The sequence below is a fragment of the Stigmatopora argus genome, chromosome 11 (genome assembly GCF_051989625.1).
Source record: "Stigmatopora argus isolate UIUO_Sarg chromosome 11, RoL_Sarg_1.0, whole genome shotgun sequence".
NCBI lineage: Eukaryota > Metazoa > Chordata > Actinopteri > Syngnathiformes > Syngnathidae > Stigmatopora > Stigmatopora argus.
Window position 1 is genome coordinate 18,229,652 of NC_135397.1, and position 14,104 is coordinate 18,243,755.

A 14,104-nucleotide genomic window follows, 5' to 3' on the forward strand; every position below is an offset into this window, starting at 1 on the left:
TTGAGCCGACTTATGGGTTGGGTGGCCAAATTGGATCAGGGGTCAATTTTTATTTGCGTTACGCCGAATAAAAATATGAATAGGGTAAACAACATCCATTACAATGTCCAAAAAACTTGGAAATTATACTGAGCAGGGATTTGTAGCAATGAAGGAACAGCTGGCAGCCACCAGTCTCATGGCTTTCCAGGACCGCAAAGCGGTTGATATGCTTCTGACGGTTGATATGCTTGTGGTGGAGCAGGGGGTGTGTGTGCAATGTTTAGAAATGTTGCACCTTTATTCTCAACGACACGTCACCCAACGGGTCCCTAACCAGAGCCAGTGAAGGCCTGCCGACCCTGAACCGGAAATGAAGAGGCATTCTGGAGTGGAACTGTCCGCCTGGGCAGACTGGTGGGATAAGTCCTTCGGCAAGTATAAAAATTGGCGATATCAATGCCTGTTTTGCTACTACTTTGACAATGTGTGGGTGTTGTCTTATCCCCTGCTTACGCTCTTTGCTAAGCCGACTTATGGTTACTGCAATTGCCCTAACACATTCCAAATTGCAAGAATTGTATCCGCTTATTAGACAGCCTACTGGTGGGAACATTGATGTCCAGGATTATGCTTATTATGAAAATTAGTTGGACGAGAATGATTTTGTTCTTCCTTTTTCAGACCAGACATGCAAGTAAGGTGAATTCGGGTAAAACTCAAGCCAATGGACTTCGCCCAAGTGTATATGTATTTGTGGGATTATGTACAAATATATAATAACAGGGGGAATGTTAGGATTATTAGTTTTACATTATTATATATTTGCTTGCAATGAAGAATGCTTTGCTTTACTATTAAACTTTGCTCATTATCATTAGAGGATTATTAGTTTCACATGATTATATATTTGCTTCCAATGAAGAATATGCTTTGCTTTACTGTGGGATAGACTGGCCAACTGGCTTAATAATTGTTTGTTCATGTCGCACCATGTGGCCAAACTGGCTTTACAATTGTTTGTTAAGATCATGGAATGTAAGATAGGCTGGCCACACTTGGTTTGCAATTGTTTGTTTGCTTCTCAACAGGAAACGGACCAACGGTGGTGCCAGGAGCCTGGTTGCTCAACCTACAGTATAAAGAAGCACTACCAACGACATAAAGTGGGAACGTCCATACCAAGTGTTGCTGACCAACCAGCAGACGTGAAAATAGCCAAGCGGGGGATGCGGATCCATCTTTTAAACTGTAAGAAGGTTCTCTCAGTTGAAACGTTTGAGGAGACAGGTGAGATAAACTTTCTGACGTAATAAAATGAAACGCAACCACTCCAATATTGAATGGAAAGATTATTGCTCAGCGAGCAATGCAATAAACCATAGGGAACTTTTATATAGGTTGTATTGTCTCCATATGCAAAAAAGGTGAAAGCGTTTCGATTGAGACTAAACCTTTTTACAAAGGGTTAAAATAAATGACCAGCAAAAGAGAAACTACAAAGGGAAACAAAAGAAGCCACTCAACACAAGAACGCCTTCTATGCAAACAAGCCATGCGTTACACGATCATTGTTTAAAGTGATTGCCAAATTGAGCCATGGGAGGAACCATGTCTCCACAGGAAGGATAGTATAGTCCCAGAGGTCTCCAAACCTACTTTAAATTGTTTTGCAGAAACTGTCTCACCTGCTGTAGACACAACTCTCAAGGCAATGAACGACCCAAGCGCGGAACAAGGCAGACAGGGACATATCACTTCGAGGTTCTGAACATGGATTTCATCGAGCTGAACCAAGGTGGCATATACAGGTACTGTCACTGTCTGGTGGTCATTGACCAAGTGGGTTGAGATATGCCCATCCAAGAAAGCGGACGCCAGGGCAGTCGCAAAAGCCATATGCAAAAGGATCATTACAAGCCATGGAATACCACGTGTCATTTGGAGTGATGGTGGTGCTCGCTTCGTGAGCCGCGTGATGCAAGCTATGGGAATGCATCTTGGAATCGACCTGAGGTATCATTGCGCCTGCCGCCCCCAAAGTGCTGGACTTGTTGAAAGAACCAATGGAACAGTAAGACTCAGACTGGTGGTGGAGGAGACAGGAGAAACAGATTCTCTCACTCAGTGGTTATGCAAAATGTTCCAAGAAGGAAGCAAGGAACCCCCTGCGTCTGGAGACCATTGACTGCAGGTTCCGGGCCTGTGGCGGTGGCGGCGCATCAGTCCGGCTGTAGCAAGGCCGAGAGGCCCGGGTAGCCGCCATGGCCCAGGTGATTGTCCAGGGCCGCCTTGCTCCTGACGGAGTGGCCGCCCAGCGGGGAGGTGTGTGTGCCGTGGTGGGAGACTCATGCTGCGCCTTCATTCCTGCCGGCGCGTACTGGTCAGTCCATGATGCCCTGCAGGCTATGAGGAACATGCAGAGCGCTGTGACCAGAGATCCCGTTCCACAGCGGGGATGGCTTGACTGGTTCCTCTCGGGCTCATGGACACAGACTTTTTTGAAAGCCCTAGTACTGTTCGTAACTGTTATTTCTCTCATGCTTGTTATGCTAACCTGCTGTTTACCCTGCTTCTCAGCTTTGAACAAACGTACCATTAATGCCACAGTCGAACGTACCATGATTGTGTAAACCCAGCTAATGCTAACTTGTATGCACATGCAACAATCCATATACCAATCTGACCCTGATGTTGTGCTACTGTCACTAATTAATATGTCTTTCCTATTCTGAGACCCCAGGCGATCGTCCCAAGCGGGAGGTCAAGGGAGGAATTTTCCCTCAACTGCGTGAGGGTTTTCCCCCCTTCTGGTCGGTCTAAACTCCAGTAATTTGTGAAGAATTTCGTTCAAAAGTAGCGTCGGTAACAAATAAAGTTTCGATGTTTTTATAGTCACAGCAGGAGGGAATTGTGGGATAGACTGGCCAACTGGCTTAATAATTGTTTGTTCATGTCGCACCATGTGGCCAAACTGGCTTACAATTGTTTGTTAAGATCGTGGAATGTAAGATCGGCTGGCCACACTTGGTTTGCAATTGTTTGTTCGCATCGCGCAATGTAAGAGAGGTTGGCTAACTCGGTTTGCAATTGTTTGTTCGCATTGCGCCATGTGGCCAAACTCGGTTTGCAATTGTTTGTTCGCATCGCGCAATGTAAGATAGGCTACAGCAGTTTGTGTGAGCTATAAAAACATCTTGTTTGCACAAACTTAAAACCTGCAAATGTCTAACCATATTAGCCCAAAGTTTAGTTTGCATAAACTCTGTCCTGCATTGCTGTCATAGAAACACTACCCTGTTTTCCTATATAAAGACTGACCCACTGTTCATTCGGAGAGAGTTGCAAGGACAACAGACTCTGAGCGGTTCACAGCTGTTCAGGCTCTCTCCCCATCCTGCAGTCTGGTAATAAACCTATCTCCTTTAAATTAATCTCATTCTTTCTGTGCCTATTCCTGAAGTTGTATTACAGATCTATCATTTACTATTAAACTTTGCTCATTATCATTAGAGGATTATTAGTTTCACATGATTATATATTTGCTTGCAATGAAGAATATGCTTTGCTTTACTATTAAACTTAGCTTCATATTATTATTATATGGTTGCTTGCAACGAAGTAAATGCTTTGCTCCTGAGAATTTTAGGTAGATTAAACATCAACACCCCTTGGACCTTGGAATGCTTGGAGTGGACTAAACAAAGAGGATTCAAAACAACTTGAGCTGCATTGAAACTAGGGGTCCTTGAAGTTAATTAACAAGAAAGGAAGCGTGTGACGCCAGAAGCGAGGACTTGACCTCACCGGTTCGCTTCTCTTTGCAAGAAAAATCCAGAATATTGTCTTTTCTCTCTATTTGTGCGTGCATTTGGGAATGCCTATTGGTGAACCTATCAGTTACCAAAGCTGTTAAATTGTGTTCGATCCATGGCTTCAGTCCATTTTCAAAGCGTTCACACCCGCATTGTGTTGTCATTCAGGCCAGGCATTTCCTCTGTATAGCTTTGATTTGCTGTTTCTTTAAGTATTGAGGGTTAAAGGCGCTGCAAGCACACGGAAGTCAAATGCCTTACCACTCCCCTGGGATGTTTTGAATGGATTTACCGTAATGCTTGGAATGCGCGGGGAGGCTATTTTTAGGGTGAACCTCCACTGGGTTGATCGCAATAAGTAGTGCGCCGGCAAGAAATAAAACCAGTCACTCAAGCGGTCAGGTCCATACAAAAATTTACTTTAGTGCACAGACAAAATGCACCAACCGATTGGGCGCATCAACCATTGTAGAGAAAATTTTAGACTTTTAAGTGCGCCCTATAGGTGTGAAAATAAGGTAAGTTACACTCCAAATCATTAAATCCAACGATGTCACATTTAAACAACTCCCCCAACTCGGGAGGTAGACGATGCGCCGCTTCCTCTTCTACATCGCTTACGTCAGACTCATCGTCAGTCGCAGTTCCAATTATTCCAGCCTTTCTGAATCCCAACAGGATGGTTTTGGTTGCCACTGAAGCCCATGCTTTGTCGATCCATTCAATGACTTTCAGGAACGTTGCATGGCGCATTCTCCCGGTTGCCGTGAAGCTGTGCCCTCCCTCATCCACTGCTCCCACAGGTTACGCAAGACTGCCTTAAAGCTCCTATTCACGGAGATATCAAGTGGCTGGAGTATCTAAACTTCCTTTCTGCTGCTCAATTGCCGTTTTCGGCTGCAAATTTTATTATTTGCATCTTATAATCTGTAGAATACGATTTTCTTTTCGGTGCCATTTTTGTTTAGCTCTTCTCAGTTGTTGTTTGTTATAAATTAGTGTTAATGTTGAAATTACAGGAGGTGACGTTTGCATGCACTTGGACGGCATCTGGTGCGGGACCGGAAGTGGGGAATTTGCCAAACTAAAAGAAGCTCTTATAGACTCTATGGGAACTTCCTTTAGTTTCGTGGATCCCCTGCTTCGGGTCTTGTGCTGGATGTTGCGATGTGCTTGGACCATCCAAGTGAATCTGAATGTTGTTATGATCAGAGATGGAGGACCCCAAAGCAGGCAAAAGCACAATCTGCGTGAGTGATTGTCTGTTTATTGAGAGCTTTCCAGAGATGGGCGAAGGTACTAGGTGACCAGCGTAGGCGTGTCGTTAGTCGTAGTGAGGAGGTCGGTGGCAAAGGGTTCCGTAGGAGTGTCCAGGGCGAAGGTACTATCCGTGCAATCGAGATCGTGGTCCGTCTTGTTGGTGCTGATTCACATAAGTCATAAGGATACTGAAGTCCATATACAGATTTTTCTAGCCATTCTAGCCAGTCATACGGATTTATGTAGTCTTCGGTTTACAGGTATGTAATAATGATATAATAATTTGTTAATAATTTCACACATAAGTCGCACCTGAGTACAAGTCGCACCCCCGGCCAAACTATGAAAAAACCTGCGACTTATACTCCGAAAATTACGGTAATTTGTCTGGCTTCAGGCTGAATGAAATATTTAAATCACACACCAGAGTGGTTTGCAACCGAATGTAAAGTGGTAAGAATGACAGTCAAGAACTCCAAAGCTGAGATGATGGTCCTAAGTCGGAAAAAGGAAATGCTTTCTCCGGGTCACGTGAGGTTCTTCCAAGAGTGGAGGGGTTTAAGAATCTCTTGTTCATGATTTAGAGCAGAAATGAGCGAAAGAATGATATTCGGTGTGGTATCTCCTGTGATGTGGATTTAGCATCGGTTTGTCATGTTGAAGAAGGAGCTGAGTTGAAAGGACAATCAATATACATTCCTACCCTCACCTATGGTCATGAGCTGTCAGTCATAGATCCCTGGTGTAAGTGGCTGAAATGTGTTTCTCCTCAGGCTTAGGGTGAGAAGCTCAGTCATCAGAAGGGCCACAGAGTAGCTTCACTGGAGGACCTCCATTGTCACATATAACTCCTGCCGGATCATTTCCCTTTATATGTCATAGATTTAAACTATGCAGAGGCAAGCCGCCAAAAAATAATAATAAATATTGCACAAATTTAATAATTATGGATCTGTGAAAATCTTTATTGACTTTTGTAGAGACTGAGCGCATGCCATACAATTTCAAAGTAACATTAGCTAAAGTGCATGCACCTAATTTTAATTCTCAGTTTTTTGTGTCCTTTCTGCTTTCTAATTCAAGTATAATTAAACTAATTCAAGTATAGTTAATGCAACAAAATTGCGGGCTAGCGGATTAGCTAGCTAACAAGGCAGTTAGTTGCTACTGGCTTGTGGTTGGAGTACATTGGGATTGTGGTTTAATGGAGGACAATGGACATTTTGGAGTGAAACGTGAACAGAGGATTCAGGGTGGGTCAATATATAAGGACTGTGAGTATTAAATTGTAAATGTTATAGAACAGGGCGGCCTGGTGGGCCGAGTGATTAGCGTGTCGGCCTCACAGTTCTGAGGTCCTGGGTTCAAATCCAGGTCGGTCCACCTGTGTGGAGTTTGCATGTTCTCCCCGGGTCTGCGTGGGTTTCCTCCCACATTCCAAAAACATGCATGGTAGGCTGATTGGACACTAAATTGCTCCTAGCTATGGGTGCGAGTGTGCATGATTGTCCGTCTTGTTCCCTGCAACTGACTGGCCACCGATTCAAGGTGTCCCCCGTCTCTGGCTGGGATAGGCTCCAGCACCCCCCACGGCCCTAATGAGGATAAAGCGGTTCAGAAAATGAGAGATGAGATGAGAGATATTATAGAACATGAAATTTTTTGAAAGAGTTCAAGTTAATGTAAACAGCAATATCGTTTGTTTAAGGTCAAGAATGTAAATTAAATAACCTGAACACCACAGGTGAAGGCCCACAGAATTTATGCAGAGTCTTTTTAATGTTGTCACTGAGGGTCGATTCATCCAAGTACCAGGTGCTCTGATCAGTGGCTGAAGGTCCAGCTGTCGGGTCTTTAAACATCACAGCACATTATTATCATTATAACACTGTTAGTCATCCAAGATTAAATACTAATTAATTTTGCCATCATTTCCCAGTACTAAAAATGATATTTGTAGTACCTGGAGCTCCACACAAAGTGTTGATTGCTGTAGACTGAGAGGACAACAACTCATCTAGTAGTCGTTGGGCTGTAGGTAAAATCTGAAGAAACAACATTACACATTAACAGATATAGAATACACAGCACAGTGAAAAATGATTGTGAATGCCAAGAGCTATCATACTTTGAGATTAGACTTACACTGACCAGTGACCAAGTGTTAAGTCAAATTTGATTTGCAAAAGTTAATAGTGGCGTAAATTGAGTGTGGGGGATGTGGGGTCGATTGAGATTGTACTCATAAGAGAGACAACTATCTAATTCAGGCCACTTACAAACTCAGTGGTACACAATTGACAACTGTGGTGTAAACCAACAGATACAACTAATAAATTAAAAAAACCTGCACAGTCTAGCCGTAAAATATGGCAAGAGCATTGACCACATATATAAATCAATACTCCCGGGAAGAAAATATGGAAATGAAAAATGAAAAACTCAATTGGCACTCTGTGTGTGGATTTTAGTTCACAAGCTTTCGTATCATTGGCACCCAATGAGGTGGAAAAACTTGAAATACCCTATTTTCACGCCGAAATGGCGCACTTAAGTCAAAAACTTTCTCTAAAATGGACGGGGCGCCCAATCAATGTTCCCTCAAAGCTGTGCGCGTGCGCAATTGCGCACTACTCTCGTCTTCTCTGCGCACAGCAAATCATATGGAGCGCACAAAATAAAATCCCCTTTTTTTTTTTTTGCTGTGAGGACGACGCGCGAACCACTCATCCGCCGGGCCGCCCATTCATAGATATTAATCATTACATTTTATTATTACTAAATCATTTATGTGTAGTAGACATGCACCTGCTTATGGCAGGTGTGATACTGGTGTGTGCCCATAGTGAGCAATGATGATGTTGCTCACACCGGTACTCAGTGTGATCAGAAAGGTTGTCTTTCTGCCCAGACAAACAAAAAATTAGAGGGAACATTGCGCCCAATCCGTCAGTGCACCTTGTGTATGTAGTAAATTCAAAATCATGTAAATGCCATTGTATGACCCTGATCGCTTGACTGTCATGGTACATTTCTTGCTGACACCCTAATTTTATACAGAAGAAAAGCCCTGACATGAATGGGGTGCAAGAAAAGAACATGTACCAATAGGAACATATATAGTTATACATTATGCAAAATGTCAGTTTGGCCCCTGACAATGGCACCTGCAAAGAGATACGCTTATGAGGCACAGTCCAAACTGGGTGCTATCTGCTACGCGGAAGGACCTGGAAATCAAACTGTATCGAGGGACCTCAACAAAAATGAGTACATGGTTCACAAGCAAAGGACACTGAAAAATCTGCCTTAACAAGTAAAAAAAGATTACCATGAGTGTCCGCGGATGTATGGCGAATGGCTTGGGAAAGATAGATGACCGATGACAATCATAGACATACAAAGACTGACAGGCAGGGTCGAGTGAGTTACGAGACAATTTTTGAATTGGTTGTGGATGCCTAGGCTAGTGTTGGCTACCAAGGTGAGCTTATACCCGTCCGCATCACGTTTACAAAAGCCCACAGCGACACCTCTGACTTGGATGGATTTGTATGTTTTAATGCTTTGACTTATATTAATGTCAGTATACATTACGTCAATAAAGCACAATCAAACTCACTCTTGCTCCTGGTGCCTTTTTTTTAAATACGCAACATTACAATAGTGCTAGGATAAAACATACGATAGCATGCATACTAGCGTGTGTCATGTTAGCACTACCATAATGTTGCGTCCGTGGAGTCAAAGCACCTTGTGTGTGGGCAAAATACAGAAATTTCACATGCAACTGAGACAGCGCCCTTTAAGTCGGTGACCCCAATGGGTGTGAAAATAGGGTACTTTTTACAAGAAAATTATCAAGTCCAGAATTAGTTCCGTCTGTATGTTCATATACAACTACCATAACAAGTGGACATACAAAACTGAACTGTGAAAACCAGAAAAATAAATTTGAGTTTCATCAGGCACGAATCACAGTAAGCAATTTAGGAATGCAACCAAATGAAAATTATTGGTTAAAAGCAGATACAGTAATACCTTAAGATATTAGCTTAATGTGTTGCGGGACCGAGCTTGTATGTCAATTTACCGTATTGACTCGCATATAAGCCAAACCCTGAAAATTGCCTTGAAATATTTCAATTTTACAATTTCTCAACGTAAAAGCCACCCCCTGATCCGCAATTTCACCTCCATATTCATGGTTTTAATAGGGAGTACAAATGTGTTACTTTGAAGTGAAAATCTTAAGAAAAATCTGACAAAAGTAGCTTATATGCGAGTAAATACGGTACTTGTATCTCAAATCATTTTTTCCATAGAAAATAACTACCGTATTTACTCGCATATAAGCCGCTTTTGTCGAAAAAAAATGATGGCAGGCTTATATGCGCATAAAAACATGACATGCAGGAAACTGCAAGTTGACGACGCCATGACACAATGACGTCATAACGCAATGGAGCCGTCATGATGCAAGCGAATGCAGCCGATACGGTCATTTATTTCAAAATAAAGAAAAGATAAACAGATAAAATGCTGAACAAAATCTATTCTGACATCTATGAATGAAATTCAAGAAAAAAAAACGTATCTTGCATAAAACGTGAAAGAACTCACATTCCCGTCACTGCTCGCTCGGGGGCACGGCCATCTTACCTAGGTGGGGTGCCCATCTTACCTAGGGTGCTGCCGTCTAAACCTAGTTACACGTGCATTGGCTAGCCAGACGCGAGTAGCCTTAATCTTCAAATAAAACAATTCCACTTTAAGGTTTTTTTTGTTTTATTTCTTGTTCGAAAGTGAAAAGTAATAGGAATAATAGGAACCATCGAAAGAATTGAGATATTTTGACATTAGAAGCAATATGGCTGCCACTACATCTTAAATGTCTGGTAAGAAAATTGAAATTTCTTTCATTAGAAAGCATTAGGCTCTCATCAAGATAGACTTTTTTTTCAAATTGACTAATCCGATATTTAGCATTTACAAAGACAGGCATATTAACTTCCTTATGATATTCACCCTAAGAATTGGATTGGATAACTTTTTGTGCTTTTGATTAATAAAGTATCTAAGAAATACCACGTATGATGAAGATTTTCCCTTCAAATTTACACATTTGTACTCCTTATTAAAACCATGAGTATGAATGTGAAAATTGGGAATCAAGGGGCGGCTTATACCCGAGAAATTGTAAAATCCAACAATTTTAAGGAAATTTTAAGGGTGCGGCTTATACGCGCGGGTGGCTTAAATGCACAAAATACAAATTAATCAATTCCGACCCTCTGACAAAACACCAAAACCAGAATTTTATAATGGAAAAACATATTTTTATTTATTCTAATTCACCCTCCTACTCACGAAGTAACACATCCCTATGTTTATGATCTTCACTACTAAAATGTGAAATAACTCAACATAAATGTTAAATTTAACCGAAATGAACTTAGATTACTATACACACTTAAAAATAAGTTTTAATATTACATTACACTAAGTTTAAATCTTGTGCGATATCTGTCATAGGACGCCTCGGGTGTGCGGCGGAGTCGGACCCAAAGATGCAGGAAGTAAAACGAGACAGAGTGCTGGTGCACAAAACTAAAAGCTTTAATAAGCAACAGAAAAAGACATACAAACTTAGGACTGAGTAAAAATCAAATAAAGAAACAAACCTAACAGGGATTGGACTGACAGGGAACAACGGAAGCAATAATCCAACAGCCAGACATTGGATTGGATTGGATTGGATAATTTTATTCATCCTGTATTCGGGAAATTTCGTTGTCACAGTAGCAAGAGGGTGAGGATGCAGGAATAGGAAAGGCATTTTAGACATAAATAGATAGGTGATAAGTAGGTCAAGAAATGAATACATGAATAAATATATAAATAAATAAGCGTGTTGCTTAGCACATATTTCCATACATACACATAAAGGTACATGCATGCATACGGTAGGTCTTAACACTCAGCCATTTTTTTGTTAAAGAGCCTGACAGCTGATGGGAGGAAGGATCTGCTCCTTCCTGCAATGAGGGTGCCACAGTCTATTGCTAAAGGAGCTTCGGAGGGACTCCACAGACTCATGCAGGGGGTGGGAGGTGCTGTCCATGATGGACATCATCCTGGTCAGCATTCTCCGCTCTCCCACTTCCTCCACAGAGTCCAGAAGACAGCCCAGAACAGAGCTGGCCCTCCTGACCATCTTATTCAGCCTGTTCCTGTCCCTCTCCGTGCTCTCGCATCCCCAACAAACCACTGCATAAAACACTGTAGATGCCACCACAGTGTCGTAGAAAGTCCTCAGCAGTGTCCTGCACACTCCAAAGGAACGTAGACTCCTCAGTAGGTAGAGGCGGCTCTGGCCCCTTTTGTACAGGGCATCTATGTTTGTGGACCAATCTAGTTTGTTGTTGAGGTGAACACCCAGGTACTTAAAATTCTCCACGATTTCAATGTCTGTACCCTGGATGGTCACCTGAGTGGTCTGTTGAGGATTCCTCCGAAAATCGATGATCATTTCCTTTATCTTACTGGTGTTGATGTAGAGGTGGTTTTGCCTACACCAGTCAACAAAGGCTGTGATGACTCCCCTGTACTCCAGGTCGTTCCCGTCCGTCACTCGTCCAACAATAGCGGTGTCGTCAGAGAACTTCTGGAGGTGGCAGGTGTCTGTATTATGTTTGAAGTCCGATGTGTAGAGGGAGAAGAGGAGTGGAGAGAGCACTGTGCCTTATGGGGCCCCCGTCCTGCAAGCTACCACATCAGACGTACAGTCCTGGAGTCTCACATATTGTGGTCTGTCAGTGAGGAAGTCGATGATCCATGCGGCTAGGTGGTTCCTTACTCCAGCCTCTTCCAGTTTCCCTCTCAGTAGGACCGTCTGGGACACAAGGGATAATTAAGAATCAAGCACACCTGGTCACATAAGGAAGGGAAGCCCAGAGCGACACTCATCAGCCAGAGAGCACACACAGGAAAACACGCACATACACACCTCCACCTAACTCCCAAACCAAACGTGACAGTACCCCCTCTTAAGGGACAAATCCCAGACGTCCCCAAAATCCAAAACTCCAATGTCGACCAAGTGGGAGGGAGGCAGGGGGCCCGCAGGAGGGCAAACATGCTGTCCAAAACAACAACAAAAAAATGAATCCGCAGTCGGGAGGTCGACCCGGCAGCCCACAAAGAAGCGGCAAACATGTCCTTCGGGAGGTCGACCCAGCCCGCAAAAAAGCGGCAAACAGGTCCTTCCGGTGGTGGTCCCGGCCGGCCCGCAAGAAGCGGCAAGCTGACCCGTCGAGAGGTCGTCCAATCACGTCCGCTAAGCAGTAGTGGTGCATATTGCCCTGGATAGTCCATGCAGAGGCCTCCAAGCTTTCGCCGTCCTTGGCCTCCGAGCTTTCGACCGTCCTCGGCCTCCGAGTTTTCGCCGTCCTCGGCCTCAAAGTTTACCCCGCCGCCGGCGCCTCCGCCAAGAGGATGGCCGTCACTGGGCACACGAGAGCGGGACGCCAGGGCAGGCGTACGAGAGCGGGGCGCCGGGGCAGGTGCACGAGAGCGGGGTGCCGGGGCAGGTGCACGAGAGCGGGGCACCGGGGCAGGCGTGTGGCCATGCAAGGATGGTTAGTTGGAGCGGGTACCTTAAAGAGGCGGTCCTCCTTTCCCCACGCCTCCAAAAGTTCCCACATAGTCTTGCCCGATCTCAAAGGGCCGAAGTTATGTTGCCCAGCTTCAAAGTGGTCGCCGTCATCAAGCCCCGACTCGAATAGGAAGCTATCATCCTGCCCTGTCTGCAATGGGCAGGCGTCATCCATCCTGCCCTGTCCCAAAATGGACAACAATCACACCACGTTTCAAAACGGGCGGCGTCATCAGGCCAAGCTTGGTCATCGGAGCTCTCCCCATTCCGCCCTCACCTCCCCCGCACGCCGCCGCGTCCGGCATGGCCTGGCTGGCAGCTGGAACGCCGGTCTCCCCAGCAACTCGGGGAGGGGCACGCCACGTGTTCCCGTCAGCAGAGAATAAAATGATTCCTCAGCCGCCAATGGCCAAGAGTCAGTGATGTGGGGACGGTTCACGGGTGTGTTTTATACGGGAAGAGCGGACGGAGCTACTCCACTGGCTACCACTTGAGCGGCACCATCTTGGTTGCAGTAGCAAGAACAGGTACAGACACATAAAGATACATTATAGAGCTACAAAAAACTGGAACCACACACAGGAAGTCTTCCACAAGGTGGGGACCGTGTGCAGACTGAGACTGAGGTTGAAAATATGAAAAATCATTCCAAGCTTATCCGCACAGTGCCTCAGTAGTCTGGAACTGAAGAATCAACAGTAACTGAGTACAATACTCCCGATACTCCGTTTCTGGGCTGGTAAGAGCCGACAGCTCTTCCATCTTATCACTTTCCCTATAATAATAGATGGAATGATTGGTCTGAAGCGTCGCTTCTTCTCCCGGCACTTTTGTCCAGCTACAGATTTCCAGCGGCATCGAGGCGTTGCTCGTTTTGTTCACAGCTGATCCCATATGTATGACAGTGGAGGCATGGCTGAATGGTTCCAAAAGAGAACTAGGAGAAAGAAACCAAGCTAATAGAAAAAAGAAAGTTGTATAAACATTAAAGTAAAAATTATAAAGTAGAGTAAAGTACAAAGGAAGGTATTACGAAATATTAAAATGTAATTTCAAAAAAAGAGAAATGCTGTAAACCACACAAAAACGAATAAGAGCGGACAGAGCTACTTCCACCGGCTGCCGCCTGACGGCGCCATCTTGAGAAATATTTTTTTTGAAAAGGTCTGTCTTAATTTTGCCAATGATCATTTCGGTGATATGGAGGAGTTATGTGAGATTTTGGGGAACAACCTCTTTCCATTAAAGATAGGTCATGGCTAGGTCTTCTAACATGAAAATGAACCAAAACACACTGCCAGGAACATCAATGAGTGCCTCTGTAAGAAGCATATCAACGTTCTGGCATGGGGGAACCAGTCTCCAGACCTAAACCCAATACAGTGGTACCTCG

At 44.1% G+C, this 14,104-nt stretch overlaps 1 protein-coding gene across 8 annotated transcripts in view; it reads right to left on the reverse strand.

Annotated features, from left to right (window-relative positions):
- The window catches only part of zswim8 (zinc finger, SWIM-type containing 8), a 241,622-nt gene that overhangs the window by 189,790 nt on the left and 37,728 nt on the right, over positions 1 to 14,104 (reverse strand). For all 8 annotated transcript variants that reach the window (XR_013303934.1, XM_077613657.1, XM_077613656.1 and 5 more), the window contains exons 6-7: positions 7,018 to 7,099; positions 6,786 to 6,906 (exon numbers count right to left, since the gene is read on the reverse strand). Coding sequence is in view for 7 of the 8 variants with exons in the window: in XM_077613657.1 (XP_077469783.1) it covers positions 6,786 to 6,906; positions 7,018 to 7,099 (203 nt within the window). In the remaining variant the exon portion in view is untranslated. The remainder of the gene's footprint in view (positions 1 to 6,785; positions 6,907 to 7,017; positions 7,100 to 14,104) is intronic.